The sequence below is a fragment of the Physella acuta genome, unplaced genomic scaffold (genome assembly GCF_028476545.2).
Source record: "Physella acuta isolate Inbredline_101_S28 unplaced genomic scaffold, ASM2847654v3 ptg000667l, whole genome shotgun sequence".
Lineage (NCBI taxonomy): Eukaryota > Metazoa > Mollusca > Gastropoda > Physidae > Physella > Physella acuta.
In genome coordinates this window covers 24,525-47,666 of record NW_026732186.1, presented here as the reverse complement: position 1 = coordinate 47,666, position 23,142 = coordinate 24,525, and the positions used below count along the sequence as shown (strand labels likewise).

The following is a 23,142-nucleotide window of genomic DNA, read 5'->3' as shown; positions in this document are numbered from 1 at the left end:
CAATGTTGCTTTTAATGAAGAAAGGTAGCTCCATATGGCTATAGATCCTCCTTTAAGTCACAGACAAGATTCAGCCAAAGAAAACACCAGTAAGAAACAAATCAAATTGTAGAGTTTTTAATTCATGGCAGTGGTAAACAAACTAGTTGCCAAAAATAAATTTGAGTAGAGGAAAAAAAACAACATCTATGGAAACAATGAGTTAACAAGTGAAACACTTTGCATTGCTGGTAGGTGGAGAATAAAAAAATGTAACAGTATCTCCCCATTTGCCATTTCATCTTATTTTATGGAAGATTATCTCTTGTGCTAGATACATGATTTTACTTGTTTTGTAACCATTTTTCTAAGCATCAATTATTAGCTTCTGCACAGTACTATACTTGAAATTTTAAATAGTTAAGTATAATTAACTTTATTGTTTTAGCTAGTGCTCCAAATAGAAATGAAGTATTGAATTTGTCGAGGTACAAACTGTGTGACAACAAGTCAACCAGAGGTAACTTGGCTGAAATGTCAACATCTATGGGGTAGAGGCGAAAAAGTGAAACATCTATCATTAAAATACAGTTAATGCAAATCAAGCTTTCTTTAGTGACACCATGAACTGAAATACTGGTAAAAAAATAAGTCAATGTCAGCATTGTGTAAATTACCTCTAGTTGTTGGCAGTGATTTCTTCAATGTGTGATTGTCCAAGTGATATTAACTAGGTAGTAATCAAAATGAGTTTTCTGTCACCTTTTCAGTTACATAATTTTATATTGTACAAGTACATTCTTGTTTCAAATAAATAAAATGTACAATCTTGTTAGACACAGGGGAAAGAGCTGAGATAAACCTGGGTATACTTCTGGTATTTGGACAGCATTTGGTCAATTTATTGAATACTTGACATACATTTCATGGGCACAAACTGAAATGCTGTCTTCAAAAAAGTCGTTATAATATAAATGTTAATAATTGTCACCAACAATTATTTTTCCTGAAAATCTAATACAAGATGTAGCGGAAATGAATTTAATATCATGTTACCTACGGTCATGTCAATGTAACAATTGTATCCTATTCCTGATTGAAAAAAGTAGAAATTCATCCAACACAAGTTTTTATAAGGGTTTAAAATGTATAAAAATAGAAATAAGAAGTTGTAATTTTGCTTAAGTCAACAGTGTCATTTTTTAAAACTATAGATTTCAAGTACCTACACCATTCCTACAAGAGCAGTTCATTTAAAAATACAGCATTATGACGTCAAGTAGTAGGGGAAAAACCAAGTATAAAAATGATTATTGTATACATCTGTTTTTCAGTCAGGATCTGACTGCTACGTAAAGTTATCAACAGTAAACAGTTAGTGTGTAAACGTATATGATATGTAACTAACAATAAGTTATAAAAATTTAAAAACACAACTTGATATTTACAAATATGTTAAGTGCCTCTCATCAGCAGTACACAGGTAAATCAATAAGTGGCTAACTTCTTCAGGTAGGAGTGGCTAATCTGAGATAAACTGGTTTTATTAACTAACCTAACCAGTCCAGGTAGTGGTGGTGGTTAACCTACCCTAACCAGGTAACTTAACCTCATCTGTTCTGACATTATAAGTAACCTAACCTGTCCAGGCAACGTTGGCAAACCTAACCTGTTCAGTCAATAGTGGCTAACCTAACCTGTTCAGTCAATAGTGGCTAACCTAACCTGTTCAGTCAATAGTGGCTAACCTAACCTGTTCAGTCAATAGTGGCTAACCTAACCTGTTCAGTCAATAGTGGCTAACCTAACCTGTTCAGTCTATAGTGGCTAACCTAACCTGTTCAGTCAATAGTGGTTAACCTAACCTGTTCAGTAATGGCTGCTGACTGGCCCAGGTAATATGGGCTAAACTGCTTCTCAGGTGAACCAAGCAGAACTAAAACACGCAGAGAAAAGGCAATATATCACAGTTAGTACTGGGGTTGGTCACCTAGATAAGTGACGCTACAGGGTGGTGACCTACAAATCAAGCAGTGATGAGTGACACAAGTGCTATACTAAATTACAGCACAGGACTTAAGTTTTTTACTATCTTAAAATGTGCTACATTTTATTTGTTCATCCTATACCATTAAAGGTAAAACACAAGTTATTCATTCATACAACACACCAATGTTGAAATGAAAACTACACAGTCATGATTTTTAAATGAGCAAGTGCGTGTTTAAAAATATTCCAACAATAGTAATACTGAAATAATCATGTCCAAAAATGGAACATTAAAAATAGACTTGATGGAAGGTAATCACACACACTCAAACCAACAAGTGAATAAATACAAAATGGAAAATGTTATCCCTGTCAAGTGAGTGAGGCTAGCATGAATCCAGCGCCTCCACAACTGAATTTAATCCACTGCCTCCATGTCAGTATAGCCCAAATCAGAACCAGTATCAATCACCAGGCTTCTCGCCTCACCATCATCCTCTTCTCTTTCATCATCATCATAATTATAGTCATATTTCTCAGTATCAGCATCATAGCTATCTTTCTCTTTGTCACCCTTCTCCGTGTCGTCTCCCTCCCCCACATGAGCCCTCCCCCTAGGCAGCTGACTGACTGGGTACTGAGACATGATCCTACCCGAGTCACCAAAAGGGGCCTGGTCCCTACACATGTTCACAATGTTCATCTTCTCATAGCTGCAGCGCTCTGAAGCTTCCCCGCGCTTCAGCTCTCGCAGGAGTTTGTTGTTCACAGATTCCTTGATTCTCATGTTTGTGCTGGGGGTGGGCAGGATGTTGCCGTTTCTCTCATCCTCAACGTTGGAGTAAAGCAAGGTGGCTGATGCTTCAGAGGCTTCTAGGTTGGTCACAGAATTGCCAATGGTAGCGTGGCAACCACGACGCCGGTAAAACAGTAGGTAGGCATCAGGGGTGACAACTGATTTCTCATTGGGTACTGGGCTAACACGGCTGTCATCACACAATCTCCAGCCTGAAACAGAAACGCTACTTTAGTGGGGGTAGACAATTGATACCTAAACCTTCCTACAAGAGCTGCACTAGGGCACATACCAACATCATCCGCCCCGGTCAAGTTATCCCCTGCTAGTTTCACATAGGATGTGTAGTGACCTCCAATCAACAGGCCGTGATGATTAGCTACTCCATACAGATCATAGATAGCTGGAGGTTCATTTGGCTTTAAACCATGACAAAATGGTGTCATGTCCAAGCCTCTGGAAACAAAAAAAAATTATAATTACAAAAGTATGATAACTCAAGTGACTTAATGAATATCATAAAGAAACAGTTCCCAGAAAGATGCGCAAGGGGAAAAAAGCACTTTCCTGTTTGCGCAATTAACTGTGTGCTCAATTTTCTGGTTGAGTATTTTTTTTGCGCATTTTTCCATTGCAAATCTTTCTGGTCACCTAAAGAAACAAATTATTCAAATACATATTCTCTACGCCCAATAACGCTATTGTTTATTTATTTATTAAAAAGGGACAAAATATAGGCCTACTTGTTAAATAAAGGAATGTATTATTTCAAAGAAAATATATAATTTAATATGCTTTTCTAGTATTTATTATTTAGAGTGAATTTTGTGATGCAGCTATGAGGTCTGAGACCCCCACAGAGTACCTCAGTATTATTTCTAATATTTAAAAAATTACGACTTAACTATAGATTCTGATTATTTACTTTTAATAGCTAAAATATTTAACATAAATATAGAATCTATTTAACTATCTGATTCTTTAAAACAAACTGAAAACTAATGCGGAAAGCGATTGTTTATGCGAAACAATTGTAATAATTTGTCCAAAACTCAAGTTACTAAACTTTGTATAAAATAAAAAAGGCTAGAAATTTCCGGTATTTTTAATTAAAAAATCTTGCGCATGTTGTAGGGCTACTATATATAGTAAGCATAAATAGAGTAGAAGCGCTTTTTGCATGAAAATAATGCAACTGAAGCACAATAGGTAAAATAAAGTAATGGTCACGTCATGTTGCATAGGTAGTGAGGGGGGTATGTCGCATCCGGTGGCTTGTAGCAAATGAGTTAAAATACTTCTTGAAAAAAAAAACTTTTTAAAATACACAGAATAACATAATGCTTGCTTATATACAAAAGATACCTTTGGGTAGCTAAAAATATTAAATGATGCACATACCGTGTGGGGAAGTCAATATGCTTTTTAATCTTTGATCTCATGAGAAAGTTTTGGAATGAAAACCTTTTGAGCTGAATGACTAGGGTATGAGGTAGCCTCCACACAGCCATTTGTTTGCTGGCCTCCACATGTTTCTTGCAGGCTGGGCAGTACCTGCACAATGTACAGTGGGCATCATGAGATTAGACTTAAAGGTGGATTAAAAAGTTGGACTTCTAATTTCAACAAAACAATCTCTCACCAGGCTTCCTCTGGACTTAAAACCTCTGGCTCAGTAAACAGTTCTAAACACTGACTCAGTGTTGGTTTGTTACAAGCTGAAAGACAAATATGGGGAGAATATACACAGTGATCGAAGTTAATGCTTTTATTAGACAGATAGATTCTATGGACCAACAGAAAGGATTGACATACCTGCTGCCAAGTTGTTGAGATTGTCAGCTTCTTCTGCTTCCTGGAAAAATAAAAGAAATCAATCCAACTTAGGTGGTGTTACTTCAAACATACTTGTACTTATCAACTTTAGATATCAACATTTGTTAATGGACACCAACAACAGCCTCAAAATTAGTTGAAGGCCCATTTAAATTTTTAAAAAATCACGAGTGATGTTTTTAAAATAAATATAGTAATAAAATCAGACTGATGGTTGTTTTTGGACTTTGCTAAAACTTGGACATATTTGAAAACTAAAACAATTTGGTTGCAACTGAAAATGTAGCCTACATTATACATGGCATAACTTGGCCATGATGTTTTTAATAACTTTTTTTTTTAATTTTTTATTGACAATGTTTAGAATACAAATAACTAGAAGGTGGGGTTTTCAGTATATCAGTCATGGATTTTATGTACAGCCAATCAATGCTTGTCTTACAAAATTGAAACTTCAGGTTATAATTCAGGCTTGATGAAAATAAATAGAAATGTAGTCTTAAACAAAAACGTTTTCGAGTTCTGTTTTTGCAACTTTTATATCAATGATTCTTAAAATAAATTTTTGAATTTTTTTCACCCTTAACGTCTTTTTTTTTGCTTTATTTTGGGTACAATCAAGGGCAGCTGAATGGTAAAAAAATGGATGTAAATATACCAGTTCCTTGGATTGCACCAATACAAAAGATTGTAGCTTTTCATTGTTGCGCCAATCCATTGACAAATTCCTGTAGGGAAATTCTAGAGGCTGGTCACCTGAAATATATACACAGATCTCTCGTCAAAAATTCTTGGAAAGGAAGAAAATAGCTTGTCTTACTTTACTAAACCAAGGTCATAAATTGTGACAAATATCCTGATTTTATTCACCTTTATCTTCCAGACGATCTGCTCCTTTGATGCCATCACCCTCCAGATTGACAGGTTTAATAAAAAATGTGGGCATTGCACGGTCCCTCTCTACATCTCCCACTTGCATGCCCATAACATGGGACATGGGCACTTGCTTTTCTGAGGACTAAAACACGACTCAAACTTTCACTGCCTTGTTTATTCATTTGTTAGTTATGTTGTTTTTAAACCAATTTTTACTAGCAAAAAGTTTACTTTAAATGAGACAGAATCCAAGTTCTGAACTTACTTTAAATGAGACAGAATCCAAGTTCTGAACTTACTTTAAATGAGACAGAATCCAAGCCACTGTCTTGGTTGCTGTGTCTTGTGGTATCAAAGCTGTCAGAGCTTGCAGTTTGTGAACAAATCCCTGAACTCACTGCACATTCTGAATCTACAGCTAGCAAAACACAATCCTTACATCTTAGTACTGGCTCATTTTGATGCATCATAGTATATCTTTATTAAATACATTTTTTTACACCCACTAGGAGAGATCTGAATTAAGTTGATGTCAAAATTGGGTGACTTCTTGGATGACATTGTTAGAACCACAAAATGTAACAAGAAACACAGCTAATGAGGACCCACCATTAATGTTGGACGACATTGTTAGAACCACAAAATGTTACAAGAAACACAGCTAATGAGGACCCACCATTAATGTTGGACGACATTGTTAGAACCACAAAATGTAACAAGAAACACAGCTAATGAGGACCCACCATTAATGTTGGATGAGATAGTTAGAACCACAAAATGTTACAAGAAACACAGCTAATGAGGACCCACCATTAATGTTGGATGAGATTGTTAGAACCACAAAATGTTACAAGAAACACAGCTAATGAGGACCCACCATTAATGTTGAATGACATTGTTAGAACCACAAAATGTTACAAGAAACACAGCTAATGAGGACCCACCATTAATGTTGGAGGAGATTGTTAGAACCACAAAATGTTACAAGAAACACAGCTAATGAGGACCCACCATTAATGTTGGATGACATTGTTAGAACCACAAAATGTTACAAGAAACACAGCTAATGAGGACCCACCATTAATGTTGGAGGAGATTGTTAGAACCACAAAATGTTACAAGAAACACAGCTAATGAGGACCCACCATTAATGTTGGAGGAGATTGTTAGAACCACAAAATGTTACAAGAAACACAGCTAATGAGGACCCACCATTAATGTTGGAGGAGATTGTTAGAACCACAAAATGTTACAAGAAACACAGCTAATGAGGACCCACCATTAATGTTGGAGGAGATTGTTAGAACCACAAAATGTTACAAGAAACACAGCTAATGAGGACCCACCATTAATGTTGAATGACATTGTTAGAGCCACAGAATGTTAGAGAAACACAGCTAATGAGGACCCACCATTAATGTTGAATGACATTGTTAGAGCCACAAAATGTTACAAGAAACACAGCTAATGAGGACCCACCATTAATGTTGGATGAGATTGTTAGAACTACAAAATGTTACAAGAAACACAGCTAATGAGGACCCACCATTAATGTTGGAGGAGATTGTTAGAGCCACAGAATGTTACAAGAAACACAGCTAATGAGGACCCACCATTAATGTTGGATGAGATAGAGCCACAAAATGTTAGAGAAACACAGCTAATGAGGACCCACCATTAATGTTGGACGACATTGTTAGAACCACAAAATGTTACAAGAAACACAGCTAATGAGGACCCACCATTAATGTTGGACGACATTGTTAGAACCACAAAATGTTACAAGAAACACAGCTAATGAGGACCCACCATTAATGTTGGAGGAGATTGTTAGAACCACAAAATGTTACAAGAAACACAGCTAATGAGGACCCACCATTAATGTTGGAGGAGATTGTTAGAACCACAAAATGTTACAAGAAACACAGCTAATGAGGACCCACCATTAATGTTGGAGGAGATTGTTAGAACCACAAAATGTTACAAGAAACACAGCTAATGAGGACCCACCATTAATGTTGGATGAGATTGTTAGAACCACAAAATGTTACAAGAAACACAGCTAATGAGGACCCACCATTAATGTTGGAGGAGATTGTTAGAACCACAAAATGTTACAAGAAACACAGCTAATGAGGACCCACCATTAATGTTGGATGAGATTGTTAGAACCACAAAATGTTACAAGAAACACAGCTAATGAGGACCCACCATTAATGTTGGAGGAGATTGTTAGAACCACAAAATGTTACAAGAAACACAGATAATGAGGACCCACCATTAATGTTCGATGACATTGTTAGAACCACAAAATGTAACAAGAAACACAGCTAATGAGGACCCACCATTAATGTTGGATGAGATTGTTAGAACCACAAAATGTTACAAGAAACACAGCTAATGAGGACCCACCATTAATGTTGGAGGAGATTGTTAGAACTACAAAATGTTACAAGAAACACAGCTAATGAGGACCCACCATTAATGTTGGATGAGATTGTTAGAACCACCAAATGTTACAAGAAACACAGCTAATGAGGACCCACCATTAATGTTGGATGAGATAGAGCCACAAAATGTTAGAGAAACACAGCTAATGAGGACCCACCATTAATGTTGGACGACATTGTTAGAACCACAAAATGTTACAAGAAACACAGCTAATGAGGACCCACCATTAATGTTGGACGACATTGTTAGAACCACAAAATGTTACAAGAAACACAGCTAATGAGGACCCACCATTAATGTTGGAGGAGATTGTTAGAACCACAAAATGTTACAAGAAACACAGCTAATGAGGACCCACCATTAATGTTGGAGGAGATTGTTAGAACCACAAAATGTTACAAGAAACACAGCTAATGAGGACCCACCATTAATGTTGGAGGAGATTGTTAGAACCACAAAATGTTACAAGAAACACAGCTAATGAGGACCCACCATTAATGTTGGAGGAGATTGTTAGAACCACAAAATGTTACAAGAAACACAGCTAATGAGGACCCACCATTTATGTTGGATGAGATTGTTAGAACCACAAAATGTTACAAGAAACACAGCTAATGAGGACCCACCATTAATGTTGGATGAGATTGTTAGAACCACAAAATGTTACAAGAAACACAGCTAATGAGGACCCACCATTAATGTTGGAGGAGATTGTTAGAACCACAAAATGTTACAAGAAACACAGCTAATGAGGACCCACCATTTATGTTGGATGAGATTGTTAGAACCACAAAATGTTACAAGAAACACAGCTAATGAGGACCCACCATTAATGTTGGAGGAGATTGTTAGAACCACAAAATGTGAGAGAAACACAGCTAATGAGGACCCACCATTAATGTTGGAGGAGATTGTTAGAACCACAAAATGTTACAAGAAACACAGCTAATGAGGACCCACCATTTATGTTGGATGAGATTGTTAGAACCACAAAATGTTACAAGAAACACAGCTAATGAGGACCCACCATTAATGTTGGAGGAGATTGTTAGAACCACAAAATGTTACAAGAAACACAGCTAATGAGGACCCACCATTAATGTTGGATGAGATTGTTAGAACCACAAAATGTTACAAGAAACACAGCTAATGAGGACCCACCATTAATGTTGGATGACATTGTTAGAACCACAAAATGTTACAAGAAACACAGCTAATGAGGACCCACCATTTATGTTGGATGAGATTGTTAGAACCACAAAATGTTACAAGAAACACAGCTAATGAGGACCCACCATTTATGTTGGATGAGATTGTTAGAACCACAAAATGTTACAAGAAACACAGCTAATGAGGACCCACCATTAATGTTGGATGAGATTGTTAGAACCACAAAATGTTACAAGAAACACAGCTAATGAGGACCCACCATTAATGTTGGATGAGATTGTTAGAACCACAAAATGTTACAAGAAACACAGCTAATGAGGACCCACCATTTATGTTGGATGAGATTGTTAGAACCACAAAATGTTACAAGAAACACAGCTAATGAGGACCCACCATTAATGTTGGAGGACATTGTTAGAACCACAAAATGTTACAAGAAACACAGCTAATGAGGACCCACCATTTATGTTGGATGAGATTGTTAGAACCACAAAATGTTACAAGAAACACAGCTAATGAGGACCCACCATTAATGTTGGAGGAGATTGTTAGAACCACAAAATGTTACAAGAAACACAGCTAATGAGGACCCACCATTTATGTTGGATGAGATTGTTAGAACCACAAAATGTTACAAGAAACACAGCTAATGAGGACCCACCATTAATGTTGGAGGAGATTGTTAGAACCACAAAATGTTAGAGAAACACAGCTAATGAGGACCCACCATTAATGTTGGAGGAGATTGTTAGAACCACAAAATGTTACAAGAAACACAGCTAATGAGGACCCACCATTTATGTTGGATGAGATTGTTAGAACCACAAAATGTTACAAGAAACACAGCTAATGAGGACCCACCATTAATGTTGGATGAGATTGTTAGAACCACAAAATGTTACAAGAAACACAGCTAATGAGGACCCACCATTTATGTTGGAGGAGATCGTTAGAACCACAAAATGTTACAAGAAACACAGCTAATGAGGACCCACCATTAATGTTGGGTGAGATTGTTAGAACCACAAAATGTTACAAGAAACACAGCTAATGAGGACCCACCATTTATGTTGGAGGAGATCGTTAGAACCACAAAATGTTACAAGAAACACAGCTAATGAGGACCCACCATTAATGTTGGATGAGATTGTTAGAACCACAAAATGTTACAAGAAACACAGCTAATGAGGACCCACCATTAATGTTGGATGAGATTGTTAGAACCACAAAATGTTACAAGAAACACAGCTAATGAGGACCCACCATTAATGTTGAATGACATTGTTAGAACCACAAAATGTTACAAGAAACACAGCTAATGAGGACCCACCATTAATGTTGAACGACATTGTTAGAACCACAAAATGTTACAAGAAACACAGCTAATGAGGACCCACCATTAATGTTGGAGGAGATAGAACCACAAAATGTTACAAGAAACACAGCTAATGAGGACCCACCATTAATGTTGGATGAGATTGTTAGAACCACAAAATGTTACAAGAAACACAGCTAATGAGGACCCACCATTAATGTTGGATGAGATTGTTAGAACCACAAAATGTTACAAGAAACACAGCTAATGAGGACCCACCATTTATGTTGGATGAGATAGAACCACAAAATGTTACAAGAAACACAGCTAATGAGGACCCACCATTAATGTTGGGTGAGATAGAACCACAAAATGTTACAAGAAACACAGCTAATGAGGACCCACCATTTATGTTGGATGAGATTGTTAGAACCACAAAATGTTACAAGAAACACAGCTAATGAGGACCCACCATTAATGTTGGAGGAGATTGTTAGAACCACAAAATGTTACAAGAAACACAGCTAATGAGGACCCACCATTTATGTTGGATGAGATTGTTAGAACCACAAAATGTTACAAGAAACACAGCTAATGAGGACCCACCATTAATGTTGGAGGAGATTGTTAGAACCACAAAATGTTAGAGAAACACAGCTAATGAGGACCCACCATTAATGTTGGAGGAGATTGTTAGAACCACAAAATGTTACAAGAAACACAGCTAATGAGGACCCACCATTTATGTTGGATGAGATTGTTAGAACCACAAAATGTTACAAGAAACACAGCTAATGAGGACCCACCATTAATGTTGGATGAGATTGTTAGAACCACAAAATGTTACAAGAAACACAGCTAATGAGGACCCACCATTTATGTTGGAGGAGATCGTTAGAACCACAAAATGTTACAAGAAACACAGCTAATGAGGACCCACCATTAATGTTGGGTGAGATTGTTAGAACCACAAAATGTTACAAGAAACACAGCTAATGAGGACCCACCATTTATGTTGGAGGAGATCGTTAGAACCACAAAATGTTACAAGAAACACAGCTAATGAGGACCCACCATTAATGTTGGATGAGATTGTTAGAACCACAAAATGTTACAAGAAACACAGCTAATGAGGACCCACCATTAATGTTGGATGAGATTGTTAGAACCACAAAATGTTACAAGAAACACAGCTAATGAGGACCCACCATTAATGTTGAATGACATTGTTAGAACCACAAAATGTTACAAGAAACACAGCTAATGAGGACCCACCATTAATGTTGAACGACATTGTTAGAACCACAAAATGTTACAAGAAACACAGCTAATGAGGACCCACCATTAATGTTGGAGGAGATAGAACCACAAAATGTTACAAGAAACACAGCTAATGAGGACCCACCATTAATGTTGGATGAGATTGTTAGAACCACAAAATGTTACAAGAAACACAGCTAATGAGGACCCACCATTAATGTTGGATGAGATTGTTAGAACCACAAAATGTTACAAGAAACACAGCTAATGAGGACCCACCATTTATGTTGGATGAGATAGAACCACAAAATGTTACAAGAAACACAGCTAATGAGGACCCACCATTAATGTTGGGTGAGATAGAACCACAAAATGTTACAAGAAACACAGCTAATGAGGACCCACCATTAATGTTGGATGAGATAGAACCACAAAATGTTACAAGAAACACAGCTAATGAGGACCCACCATTAATGTTGGGTGAGATAGAACCACAAAATGTTACAAGAAACACAGCTAATGAGGACCCACCATTAATGTTGGAGGAGATTGTTAGAACCACAAAATGTTACAAGAAACACAGCTAATGAGGACCCACCATTAATGTTGGAGGAGATAGAGCCACAAAATGTAACAAGAAACACAGCTAATGAGGACCCACCATTAATTTTGGATGAGATTGTTAGAACCACAAAATGTTACAAGAAACACAGCTAATGAGGACCCACCATTAATGTTGGATGAGATTGTTTCTCCAATGTCCTCCTCCCCGTCCAGCTGGGCCTGGGGGTCAGACTGGTCACCAGTGAGCGTGCAGGTGCTGCTGGCGGAGGACAGGCTGTCCAAGCTGTTCAGGCTAGAACAGGACTGGCTTAGAGAGCTACTGAGGTTTGATGATGGCTTGTTTCCCACTTCTGTTGAGCGCACTGGAGGTTGGAAAATGTCCACAGAAAACCTATCAAGAAAACAAAGTGCTTTTATTTACCCCCAACAAAACCTATGAAGAAAAAGTGCTGTTACCACTAACAAAACCTATGAAGAAAACAAAGTGCTTTTATTTACCCCCCCCCCCACAAAACCTACGAAGAAAAAGTGCTGTTACCACTAACAAAACCTATGAAGAAAATAAAGTGCTTTTATTTACCCCCAACAAAACCTATGAAGAAAAAGTGCTGTAACAACCAACAAAACCTATGAAGAAAAAGTGCTGTAACAACCAACAAAACCTATGAAGAAAAAGTGCTGTTACCACCAACAAAACCTATGAAGAAAATAAAGTGCTTTTATTTACCCCCCACAAAACCTATGAAGAAAACAAAGTGCTTTTATTTACCCCCCCCCCCCCCCACAAAACCTACGAAGAAAAAGTGCTGTTACCACTAACAAAACCTATGAAGAAAATAAAGTGCTTTTATTTACCCCCAACAAAACCTATGAAGAAAAAGTTCTGTAACAACCAACAAAACCTATGAAGAAAAAGTGCTGTTACCACCAACAAAACCTATGAAGAAAATAAAGTGCTTTTATTTACCCCCAACAAAACCTATGAAGAAAAAGTGCTGCTACCCCCAACAAAACCTATGAAGAAAACAAAGTGCATTAGAAAATATGAGGCTTGTTAGAAACCTACCTTGAAAAGCCTTCCATATGTTTGATCAAATAGCCATAAGTAGCTCTGGAGGCAGGGACGGAGAGAATAAAAGGACAGCCAATAGGCTCAGGCTGGACGCTGCACGATGACTTATGCTGATTCCAGTGGGTCTTTTGACATAACCTGGGATTAAGGGAAGGAATGGTTAACTTTGATATAAACATTTAGTCATGTTTAGGTCATGTACACAACATTGGTCATTTAGCAGTCAATATTTAGAGAGCTGGAGCTAAAAGTAAAAACTGACCGGTCACAGTATCCGACTTTAAAACACTTGGTGCACCTCTTGAGCTGGTTGCTGGGATCATGACAAGTTTTTAGACAGGATGAACAAGTGGTAGGATAGTCCACAGGGAATAGGGTTCTCTGAGAACATGGGATTGCAGAGTTATGTTACTTGACTACCTGGTACTACACATCTAATATTAGTGGGATAATAATCCAGCCCTAGAATCTCACCTGCATCACAAGCAACTCAATAACCTCCTCGCCTGCCAACTCTTCAGATAGAACTTCACAGCTGTAAGAAAAAACATCAGAGCTTGATGGGTAGTTTAATTTATAAATCACTTACAATTATTTCCTTTTAATTTCAATCTGACTTTAACAGAATGTGTAGGCAAAACCAGCTTACGCTATTATAACATCCTTCTGCTCAACACTCGCTAGACTATATCTTGGTGGAAATCTTCTGTGAATGCGACCTTTGTACGCTTCAAAAACTCTGATCTGGAACACATCACATTGAAATTACAAGTTACAACTATCTCAGTCATTACATTACAATTTACAACTATCTCAGTCAAATTTATCTACTTCATGTCTAGTATTTTCATATATTAAGATTAAAAAGTTAAACAGTATGATATCATTGTTATTTCATTATTACCTAAGTGATAGCCCAAGTTTTACGTTAATTATTATTAATTGCATACTTTCTAGAACATGGTTCAAGAGACTTAATGAGTAAAAACACATTTTTAAAACAACCTTTAAAATTTAAATTTGACATGAAATTATACAAATTTCATTCAGTTTTTCTTGGTTAACACACAATGAAAAAAAAAAATTAACGATGTGACAGTGTGTAAAGGCCTGACTTTTATAAACTTACATCACAGGCTTGAACTCCAGTTCGGGCAGACAGTTCCTCTTTCAGTTTTTCAACGGTGCTCTCATAGCTGAGCTGGATCTGATACTAAAGTTTATTTGAAATACAAGGCAGAATTAAAAACTCTCATAGCTGAGATGGATCTGATACTAAAGTTTATTTGAAACACAAGGCAGAATTAAAAACTCGCCAAGATAAATTCAAAATTATTTTGTTACATTTCCACTATTTGGGGACAAACATTTGATCATTTTAAGTTTAAAAATTATCACAAACATTAGTTGCAACAGCTTCTAATAGAGGACAACAATAGGGTACTCTATACAGATCTTTCAAATCAATCACACAATAATAGCTTTTTAGATCTATTGCAAGTACTAATGTTTCAAACAATGTGGATACCAAGTTAATATCTATAAGTTAATAAGACAATGAGCTCTTTAGAAAAGACAATTACTCAAGCAAACAAGTAACCAAATCTTGTCTTAAATGAACTATTCTAACCAACCAATACTTAAATAACCACCCCTGACCAACTATTTAGACAACACTGAAGACAGTTTTTACCCTGACAGGCTTTTTGTAAGATTCTTTCCACATGAAATTCACAGGTACAATTTTCATTTTCTTTGGCAGCGGCACAGATAGGTAGAGGAAGGGATCAAATGTGATGGATACCTGAAATATATTTTTAAACATGAATTTTACTTTACTGAAAAATGTGCTAGCTGCAAAAATGTCAATATAATTAGTTTAAAAATGCCACTGTATTGATTTCCTTAGTTCAACTGTTTAGTACATAACAGGTTTAAAATTTGTTAGTGACTTACCTTTCCACACTTTGGACAAACCAGCTTGGATTTATATTGCCCTTGAAAGAGATCAACAACCACTGAGTCATTTCTCTGTTTGTATTGGGCCCAAGCCTCTGAGGCAACAACCTGAAATAAGTAGTTGGCAATTTGTAATGATCAAAATATGGTAAAAAAAAAAAAAAAAACAAAAAAAAAAAAACTGAAGAAATCTTGCAGAAACAGTCTAAGATGTAATATGTATACAGTAGAAAATTTAAAAAACTTCTTGATATTTAATTAACTATCATACATCTTGAGGGTCAACTTCTTAAAGGTTATACTAAAGCATAGAGACCACAAACAGGCCTGTCACCTCATCAGGTCGACCATCCGAGTCAACAGTTTGTGTGTATGGTTTCTTCCTGATGCGGTTCAAGTCCTGAAAGGATAGGAAAATATCAGCTCAGTCAATTTATAACCATTGGTATAAGGCAGGGGTCTCCAAACTTTTCAGTCCGAGGGCCGCATTAACTATCAAATTTCAGTTCGGGGGCCAGTTTCTACCAGGCATGTCTTTGATTTTTCTGGGCAAAGTTCCTCAGCCATCATCAACAAACGATTTTTCCTTGGTCAAAAAGATCTCCGCGGGCCGGATGAGAGGACTTCGCGGGCCGCATCCGGCCCGCGGGCCGTAGTTTGGAGACCCCTGGTATAAGGTAATCAGAAACAGTTCATGATTTCCAATCAAAGATACCTCACTACTTTCTTCTCCAATATATTTCAACTAAAAACAAAAAATAACGAGTCCATAAGTCCATACCTCATGTAAACCATCCAACAAGAAAGCCAGAAACTCATGTGCATCATGTTGAGCATAACCGAAAAACTGTGGGTTCTTTTTGGATATCAAATCCTGAAACATCATTACACAAAGATTAATATAGTACAAACCAATCACAGAAACTGTTTATTCCCCACCTAATCTAACCAACTATCCCTGGTAAATTTAAGTGTCCTACCTAAAGAATGATTTGTTTACCTTTAGTTTGCGTGGCTCCCAGCACTGTTTTTTACAAGACCAAAGTGATCGCATCAACATACCAAACGTAGATGCCAGTTGGCCTTTCATGCCTAGGGGGTTGTCCTCATTGATTTCTGCCTGAAACCTTCCATCTTTTCCCAGAATAAAACATATACATTACTCTCAATATTCAACTTACTTAAATAAATATACTAAATAACAACACAAATTTAACTAAATAAACTTAAGAAGTATTTCTACATCTTAACTGTTTCTAAATGCTTTTTTTAACTACATTAGTTTTTAGAATATTTTTTTTAAAGAATAAATAATAGATCAATGTTTTTAAATAATTAAATCTGTAACTAGTCGTCTCTTTGCTAAAACTTGCAACACACAATTCATGGAACAGGTGTTGATGAGGCTAGACTTACCTAGAAAGTAGTCCTAAACACTTAATGATGAGTTGGCTAGACTTACCTAGAAAGTAGTCCCTAAACTCCCTGGTATTAGCTAAAACTTGCAACACACAATTCATGAAACAGGTGTTGCCCAGGTTAACAAGGCCAGAAAAACCAGGGGACACAACCATCCCTGACTCAATGCTCTGGTTATTCAAGGGCTGAACTTTAGCTGTTGGTTTCTGTTAGAAAAAGAAAACATAATTATGGATTGTGTATAAAGACAAAAATTGTAATATTATTAGAAAAATTATTTCACTAGCATTCAGAGGATTTTCAAGCCAGAAACAGTGAGCGTATTTATATATATAGCATCAGGACATGTACCAAGTAACTCTGGTCTTACTTACATTCAGTTCATAAGGTAAATTTGATCTCAGCTTTAAGTTGTCTCCCATTGCAGCCCCCATTTCAGACTCTGTATCATTTCGCTGTAGGCACTCTGGAGCTAAGGCCACTTTAGACCTTGGTCCGCGTACATTAATATCAGAAAGGTCATCAAACATAACTTTAGAGGACTTGGCATCAGATACCTTAGCAGTGGACACTTCCTTGGTTGTGACATTAGACTTAGTGATGGGTATCCATGAGTCAGACCTGGATTTGTCTGAATTTTCTATAACAAAACATAAACAACTCAATTTGCAGGGCTTCTTTATGGATGGTTTACGTTATTAGTTAAATGAGAAGTAACAAAAACAAGTTCTAAATTCATAAGTGACAAGTTGGTAAAGTATTTGATACCTTAAGTATCCCAGAAGAATTGTTTAAATACACTAAATTCAGATAAAGTAAGAGCATGCTAGTAAAAAATTATAATTTAATTTGTCTCACTGAGAGAATGTGATGAATAAATACATATAATCTATGCATTGTCTGTTAGGACTATCTATCAATACCTTTTCTTGATAAAGCTTCCAGAGACGCCCATTTTTTATTACAAGTTTTCCCAAGAGTTATCTCAATCTTGCTCTGAAAAACTTTGAACTTGCAGTTCTCTGGAATGATTTCTTCCCTAGAAAATAAAACCCAATTAGAATTCAGAAAACAGATATTGAACAAACACATGGTACAGCAGTAATGCCATACAGCTTTTCATGGCTTGAATTAAGACATACCTGGTTGTGACAGGCCAGGTAAAGACTGTATCCCTTGAACTCCCTTGGTGAAGCTCTAGAAACTTCTGGTCACTGAAACAAACATTTTATACGCTGAGTATAAATAGAAAATATTCAGTAGTAACAATAAGGAATCCATCAACCAATTACAGTGTACATAAAACTAAGACCTCAGCCATACATAAAACTGACACTCAAAACTAAGACAGTCCAATGAATGAGTAGCCAATCTTACCCTGACTGGAATTTGAGCACAAATCCTTGTTTGGAAAATGTCACTTTGACGGCATCTTTGTCCAGGTCTTTAGTATACACGTACACTGTTATCACACAGTCCTGATAATTTAAAGGTAAAAATGTAATGTTATAAGTTGTACTTATACAAGTATACACATGTACTGTTATCACAAAGGCCAGAAAATTTTAACATTGTAGACAATTCTTTAAAAATAAAAGTAATTTAATAACAATAAAAAAGATGGATAAAATTATGCACTAACTAACTCACCCTTTAAATCATGTAACTTGAACATAGCTAAGACTATGCATGAACTAAAACTCACCCTTTCAATGTAATCATGTTTAAGGAGTTCAAGCAGGTATACTGGCTCTAAAGTTTAAAAAAAAGCATATTGATAATTTATTTAATATTTGAATACAATAGACAGCATTAATATTTATATAATCCAAAAGGGAAATATACTGGTAATATGTTAAGCACCTTCATCTTTTTCTATAATCTCTATTCCAAGTGGCTCATTTTTCTTGTCCGCTTCCTCCACTGCTGCTGGCATTTCTACATCATCAACTTCCATGGTTTTTTCATCTAATCCATCAATACAAATATCCTTCAAAGAGCCTTCCTGAACTTCCTGAAATAAATATATATAAAGTGTATAAAACATTTTAGTCTAAGAGAATCTGCATATGACTCGTTATAAATAATAAGGTAATTTTACCTCCAGACATGGCCACAATGTTTCATTCTGCTTTGTGATCAGCAAGATGATTGAATTCTTCCCCAACTTAACTCTACTTTTATCTTTTTCAATAGCACCAAAAAACCGTATCACATAGGCCAGGTCAGCTGCAAAATTTTTCAAATTTCAAAAAGTGTTAACACAGAAGTAGCAACACAATATATCAGTGAAATACAGATCTGATGTATTTTGGTGCAAATCTTAATGTAAGTACTCAGAAAATTAGAAAAAGACTTGAAAGACAGAGCCATGTAAAAAAACAGATAAAGACAGCACATGAGAAAGACAGGGAACATTTAGGCTTACCTGAAACACTGATGTTTACTTCCTTACTGGTAAATGATATGTCATAGGAACATGGTGGTGGAATGGGCTTATGAGGAGTTATAGTTACTGTGATATCAGACAAGGTTTGCGACCAGTTACAGCTAAAACCATTTTCATCTGTAAAAAAAAATGTTTTAATAATTAGATGAAAATTTAAGAATATGAGTGAGTGTAGAACATAAGTGGTACTCTATATTGGCCCTACTTCTTAAGCTACTATTTTTATTTATTTTGAAATCCCTAATCCTAATACAGGGAATAGGAAGCCAATAGGATCCTAACCCAGGCAGGGGCGTAGCGAGGGGGGGGGCGGGGGGGTGCGGACCGCACCGGGTGACACCATTTAGGGGGGTGACACCAAGGCAAAAAATAGCAAAATATATAGAGAAAAACTCGAGGGGGAGGGTGCAAATCGAAAGTTTGAGGGGGGGGGGTGCAAATCGAAAATTTGAAAGTTTGTCCCTGGGAGGGGTCTCTATGCCTCTGGGGGGGGGGGGGGGGGTGACACCATTAAGTGCCGCACCGGGTGACACCCGACCTCGCTACGCCACTGAACCCAGGGTTTATAGATTGACAGTTGTGTGCTATGACATACATACATGCTTTGCCATGTTTTTTGTGCCCTATTTAACAACCATTAATATCAGTCCCAACCGTCCAACTAGGCATATGTATATCTGGCCTCTAAGCTCTAATCTAATAGAAATAGTCTAATAGACATAAGACAATTCTCAAATTAATACCCTAAAGGAGGCCTTGTTCCACCAATAGAACTAACTTAAAAAACTATTGCAATTAATGTCATTTGAGATTAAGCCTAATTAAAGTTTTAGGCCTATTAAATAATAATTAATTATAACTTCATTAGCATGACTTAATTCACTTTCTTAAAAAAATTTATTATTTCAAAAATTAGGCCTATATAATATATATTCTAGGCCAATTTCTAAATTAGTGAATTAGGCCTAATTACTAATTAGGCTAGTAACCCTATATAGTACTAGTTAGTATATATATATATATATATATATATATATAGGCTTAGGTCTAATTATAATTAGGGCCTAACTAATGGAGTAATAGGCCTTAATATTAATAGTAATAACTTTGAAAAACAACATAAAGCATTGAACAGCGGAGTTTTTAACAGAATCATATAAGTCTCTTAATCAGTGTATGCAATTAATTTGGTGTTGTGTTGACTAAGTAGGTCCTATATAATTTGGTTTTAATTTTTCTAATAGGTATTGGTAGCCTATGTTGTCTTAAATGTGTCAGATTTTTGCTATTTAGTTATTTCTTTTCTTTGTCTCTTATAACTAGCGAATTTTTCTGCCATTTTAAGGCATAGCGATCATTTATTTAGCATCTTGCATTAAAATAATGATGAGATTTTGGGAGATTAGAAGTTATTTGTCGTGTATAAGACCCCTAAAGAAACGAAAAACCGCAAAAAACGACGAGTGACATTTCAGGGTCAGAGGTCATCCCGCCATCTCAGCAAACAGCTACTAATATCTATCAGCTTGTAGTAAAGCACATTGCCTAGGCCCCTAAAAAATATAGCCTATTATTTTTTTGGCTGATGCTAGCCGGAAAAAGATATGCATGCGGCTGCGCAATGGAGAGAAACTACGGCTTGCCATCGTGCCGATGTTTTCCATGGTACTGCGCATGCGTGTGTTTACAACAGCAGAACCCTAGCCCTAACCATATCCATAACCCGAACCCTAAGTCACTGCGCATGTGCAGAATTATCTTTTCCTGACTAAGTGGAGACGTTGGGGAGAAAAATCTTTTTCCAAGTAGTCACTTTTTATTTTTGTATTAATATTACCTTGGTTTTGGTCTAGATCTGTCTGCTTCTCAGCCTTCTGTAGTGTTTGCATCTTTTTATGCTGCTTAGCTGATGTACATGAATCTGTATTTGCGTTGTCGAGGAAATCTGAATATTCTTCGTTTGATGATATTGATATGGTGCTGCTGTCAGTTATCGTGGTAGATTCCCCACTGCCAGATACAACAAAGAGATTTTGACAATCTTCCGTTCGTGGAACAGTCGTGTCGGCCATTGAATTTTGATTTTCCGGTTTGATTGGAAGACACACACCTAAGGTGTGTTTTCTTTTGCGTGAACACAGATCTATTTTTGTGTCTTAGGGGAATTCGCATCCACATACACACAGTAATAAAGCGCAGAACTTACCAACCGCAGAGCCATTCATGAAAATCCTAGAAATACTAGTCACGGTCAGATTTAGGTATCCAATCAAAACTTGGTTGATTGCGAAACAAGGCAGAGGGGACCAATAAAATGCTCTGTTACTTTTATTACCAAAATGACCTCTAAAAACTTAACTAGATAAACGCAAGAAAAAATAACTTCTTATTTTATAGTTTTAAAAATGTTTAGAGCTCGAGATTTGACATCGTATAGATCTAGAAATCTACAAACATTTTGTATTTCTTAAACAACTTTTTTTTGCTAAAGTTATGAACATAGAAGGTGTGGGGGGGGGGGGGGGGGGGGGGACGGACACAACGTCGGCTTTGTTTCGGGGGTGGGGATGTCGGGCGAATAAAAAACGGTTTAAAAACATGAATACCATAGCTAGATTACTTTTTAGATGGAAAGAAAATTTAAATATCTCACCAATGTATTAATTAAATAATTAATTAGGGGTCGCCCATCAACTATGGCACGCTTTTAAAAACTATTCTTACCTCCTCCCCATCGCCACACACCATAAGAACATTGTTTCTTTCAAACTTTTTTTCTCCGGGGGGGGGGGGGGGCACTTAATATTTTCAGGGCGGGGGACACACACTGGTAAAAGTATATGCATAAGAAGCCCGCTCCCTTCCCTAAAATTGCTTCACAACCTCCTCCTGCCCCAAATTATTAAAAAAAAAACAGCAATATATTTCTAAAATATATAGTTGAATCGTCACATCTTCTGACTTTCGGGTCAACTGTCGAACGATCTACGTCTCAACTACATCATCATTTTATACATTTTTATAGAAGGGAGAAAACTGTGTATCAATGATTTTGTGGTTGAGACTAAATTTTTAATTCGATTTTCGCCCTTTACAAGTAAAATAAAACGTGATTTTTGTAAATTGTTCTTTATATTAATTAAGGCATATGCCTACTCTAGAAAACAGTATAATTTATCGATTACTGTGAACACTCGTGTTTATTGATAGAGTACTGAAAACGGATTATTCTTTTGTTGGCTTTAGTATTCGTTTGTACCATTTGAAGATTTAAAAAAACTTCCCGACCAATGACAGTTATGCGAGATATTCGGGTACATGGAGCCTTAAATCGTTCATTAAAGAGGGCCCTTTCAAACTCATGGGTGACATTAAAGGTTATTTTTAATTGCATTAAGCAAATGAAGAAAAGAACTGAAGCCTGTCAGAAGATCATAACAGAAGACATTTACTACGCGCCAGTACAACCGTGCCCATGTGGCATTATCAATGGTGTTTAGTGTTTATGGTGGTAAGTGTTTACGCTTATCGTCCAGAGTTTCTTCCAGACATCTCTTCGGGGGAGGATCCGCCCCCCCCCCCCGAAAAAAGTCTACCCCCCTCCCCCGAAGAAAGTCTACCCCCCCCCCCACCGAAGAAAGTCTACCCGCCCCCCCCCCCCCCCCCGAAGAAAGTCTACCGCCTCCTGAAAATATCAAGTGCCCCCACCCCCGGAGAAAAAAGTCTGGAAGAAACAATGTTATCCTCAGGCGCATTATATTTGGACTATTGACTATTGGGCATGTTTTGTAAAGTAAAAATTGTTAAACAATTTCGTAAGTCTATCAAAAAGTAACAAACCCTTTGCATATTTATTAATTATACTAATGTCATTTAGGATGTTGTGTTCTTAATTGACGTATCCCCCCCCCTACATAACTATGGGGCGGATCTCGGGAAGGACATGGAGGCTAAATTTCCCCTCCTCTTCCCAAAGTCTGGATCCACTTAAAAAAAAAAAAAGCTCT

The 23,142-nt window shown here is 36.8% G+C and overlaps 1 protein-coding gene across 3 annotated transcripts; it reads right to left on the bottom strand.

Annotated features, from left to right (window-relative positions):
* Positions 1–101: 101 nt before the first annotated feature.
* LOC131948969 (ubiquitin carboxyl-terminal hydrolase 19) lies at positions 102–21,403 on the bottom strand. Of its 3 annotated transcripts, XM_059310716.1 has the most exons (30): positions 21,342–21,403; positions 20,973–21,145; positions 19,115–19,252; positions 18,788–18,915; positions 18,550–18,700; positions 18,392–18,438; positions 18,064–18,164; positions 17,829–17,900; positions 17,610–17,725; positions 17,061–17,326; positions 16,730–16,892; positions 16,268–16,401; positions 16,049–16,141; positions 15,602–15,667; positions 15,265–15,375; positions 15,002–15,112; positions 14,438–14,521; positions 13,958–14,052; positions 13,783–13,843; positions 13,571–13,689; positions 13,303–13,446; positions 12,401–12,627; positions 5,776–5,894; positions 5,471–5,618; positions 5,259–5,356; positions 4,580–4,619; positions 4,407–4,482; positions 4,166–4,318; positions 3,057–3,220; positions 102–2,976 (listed from the first exon to the last, which is right to left on the bottom strand). In XM_059310716.1, the coding sequence occupies exons 2-30, from the start codon at positions 21,022–21,024 to the stop codon at positions 2,387–2,389; spliced, it is 3,867 nt and encodes a 1,288-aa protein (XP_059166699.1). In that variant the 5' UTR covers positions 21,025–21,145; positions 21,342–21,403; the 3' UTR covers positions 102–2,386. The 3 variants fall into 3 exon arrangements, with proteins under 3 accessions (XP_059166699.1, XP_059166700.1, XP_059166698.1); XM_059310717.1 differs by lacking the exon at positions 20,973–21,145 and having other exon boundaries at positions 21,342–21,388; XM_059310715.1 differs by having other exon boundaries at positions 20,973–21,384.
* Between the last annotated feature and the right edge of the window lie 1,739 nt (positions 21,404–23,142).

Bases quoted from the DNA above. Each gene is read 5' to 3' on its own strand.
- LOC131948969 (XM_059310715.1), bottom strand. From the start codon at position 21,207: ATGGCCGACACGACTGTTCCACGAACGGAAGATTGTCAAAATCTCTTT. The intron at 14,053-14,437 runs GTAAGTTTATAA...GATGTGTTCCAG, and splicing joins CTGGAGTTCAAGCCTGTGAT to ATCAGAGTTTTTGAAGCGTA. The intron at 5,619-5,775 runs GTAAGTTCAGAA...GTCGTGTTTTAG, and splicing joins TGGATTCTGTCTCATTTAAA to TCCTCAGAAAAGCAAGTGCC.